This window comes from Stegastes partitus, unplaced genomic scaffold, assembly GCF_000690725.1.
Source record: "Stegastes partitus isolate 25-593 unplaced genomic scaffold, Stegastes_partitus-1.0.2 Scaffold2151, whole genome shotgun sequence".
In the NCBI taxonomy this organism is placed as follows: domain Eukaryota; kingdom Metazoa; phylum Chordata; class Actinopteri; family Pomacentridae; genus Stegastes; species Stegastes partitus.
Genome location: NW_007579882.1, coordinates 61,930 through 64,258, shown reverse-complemented (window position 1 = coordinate 64,258; position 2,329 = coordinate 61,930). Strand labels below are relative to the sequence as shown.

The 2,329-nt window shown below is 46.1% G+C and overlaps 1 protein-coding gene across 1 annotated transcript in view; it reads left to right on the top strand.

The window, feature by feature from the left end:
• The window catches only part of LOC103374129 (arf-GAP with GTPase, ANK repeat and PH domain-containing protein 1-like), a 31,424-nt gene that overhangs the window by 8,422 nt on the left and 20,673 nt on the right, over positions 1-2,329 (top strand). The window contains exon 2 of the mRNA XM_008304165.1: positions 1,049-1,216. Within this exon, the coding sequence (XP_008302387.1) occupies positions 1,049-1,216 (168 nt within the window). The remainder of the gene's footprint in view (positions 1-1,048; positions 1,217-2,329) is intronic.

Sequence of the window (2,329 nt, the reverse complement as noted above, 5' to 3'; positions counted from 1 at the left end):
TCAGAGAACATCAGTTAACTACACAGCTAAAGGTACAGAAGGAAGCTAACTACAAGGCTAAAGTCAGAGAACGACAGCTAACCACACAGCTAAAGTCATAAAAAGAAGCTAACTACAAGGCTGAAGTCAGAACAACGACTAGCTACACAGTTAAAGGTGTTAAAAGATGCTAAACACAAGGCTAAAATCAGAGAACAACAGCTAGCTACACTGCTAAAGTCATGAAAAGAAGCTAACTACAAGGCTAAAGTCAGAGAACATCAGTTAGCTACACAGCTAAAGGTATAGAAGGAAGCTAACTACAAGGCTAAAGTCAGAGAACATCAGTTAGCTACACAGCTAAAGGTATAGAAGGAAGCTAGCTACAAGGCTAAAGTCAGAGAACGACAGCTAACCACACAGCTAAAGTCATAAAAGAAGCTAACTAGAAGACTGAAGTCAGAACAACAACTAGCTACACAGTTAAAGGTGCTGAAAGAAGCTAGCTACAAGGGTAAAATCAGAGAACGACGGCTAACTACATAGCTAAAGGTATAGCAAGAGGCTAAGTACACAGCTAACGTCAAAGGGCTTTGTCAGGAAAAGACCTGGCTGCTGAGATTGAAGCCGATAGCGTTAACGAACACTAAGCGACATTTCACTATAGATTTTCCCTCTGAAGCAGCAAAACACCTGCTAAAGGTAGTTAGCTTAGCAACTCTCACTAGCTTCATGTGATGTAGCAGCTGAGCTGCGTTTGAACCAAACGTGTGTTGATCGAAAATTTATTTATTTTAGTATTAATACAAACACAAGAACACAACCAAGCTGATGAGTGCTGTTGCTGCTGATCTTTGCTCGTTTTGTTCTTTTGACCCGTTCTGTTAAACTCACGGACTTCTGGTGAACTCGGTCCGTTTGTCTGAATGTTGCTTGATGCTATTGTCACTTTTCAAATGAATAAGTTGAAGCTGAAGGAGCCGAGGTGTTGCTGTGAACGGCTCCGGTGCGTTCTTCACCTTCTCTGCACTTCAGCATGTTTACTGGAAGTCTTCGTCTCGTCTCTCAGGTTCGGTGACCAGCAGCTCGTCGGCGTCTCAGATGGCGAGCGGCGTCAGCCTGGTGTCCTTCAACAGTCGCGGCGGCCTCGAGGGGATGCACCAGCGCTCGTACTCGGTCTCCAGCGCCGACCAGTGGACCGACGCCACCGTCATCGCCAACTCCGGAGTCAGCACAGGTCAGTCGGTGGCGTGGGCCCGGTGGTGCAGCTCTGCGGTGGGGCCCAGAGGGCCCCGGCGCGCAGCTCCGCGAGGGAGCCCATCATTTGTCAGCCATCGATCCGGCTCTAACGCTAATGTGTGCGTTGGCTCGTGTGCGCCGCAGGTAGTTGTAAAGTGGTACGCACTTCACAAACACACACACTAAGACTGACAGCTGTCACGCCGTGTGTGTTGCCGTGACGATAAGCTTGAGTGACAGCTCCGCCGTCGGCCTGCAGCTACCTTCAAATAGCGTTTAAAGCTGTGAAACGCTTTCAACGGGCTCCCAGGGGCCACACTGGTGTTACTGGCGCTGCGAGGACGCTCATCCAAGGTCCCTGCAGATCCTTAAAAATTAATTTATGCAAAATTAGGCTCTTAATTGTCCTTAAAAATGATAATGAAGCCATAACTTCTGCTTTCAGGGGTCTTGAAAGTGCTGCAGACGCCACAGATGAGACTCACGTCGTGTTGTCTCCTGGTTTAAAAGCTCAAAAATGAAAACAGAGCTGGAGCTGGCAGGCGTGGTGGTTCAGCTGAATTACTGCAAAGTTAGCAGATGATGATAATAATGATTATTATTATTATAATAAGAATGATTCTCGTATAAACCAGACCAAGAAAAAGTGCAGAACACAAAACCAGTATAATGCTGGATTTAAACCAGTCCAAGACAAAGTATAAAACCAGTTCAAGCCAAGTTAAACCTGTTTACATCAGCAGAAAGTACAGAACCTCAATAAAACCAGTTAACAGTCGTCTGAAACCAGTGACAACCAGTCTAAACCAGTATGAAACCTGTCCAAGCCAGTCCAAATACTGTCCAAACCAGTATAACAGATCCAGTGTGATCCAGTCCAACCTAGCTTAAGTACAGATTTAACCAGTTTAAAACCGGTCCAAACCACTATGAAGTCAGTTTAAACCAGTTCTAACCAGTTCATGTGCAGTTCACACCAGTCCAGTCTGAACCAGTATCTCACTGGTCTACATCCGTCCAAACCAGTCGAGCACCAGTCAGTGGTTGTTGTTGTTTCTTCTTCTGTGGTGTCTGTGTGGTTGTTGTTTCTTCTTCTGTGGTGTCTGTGTGG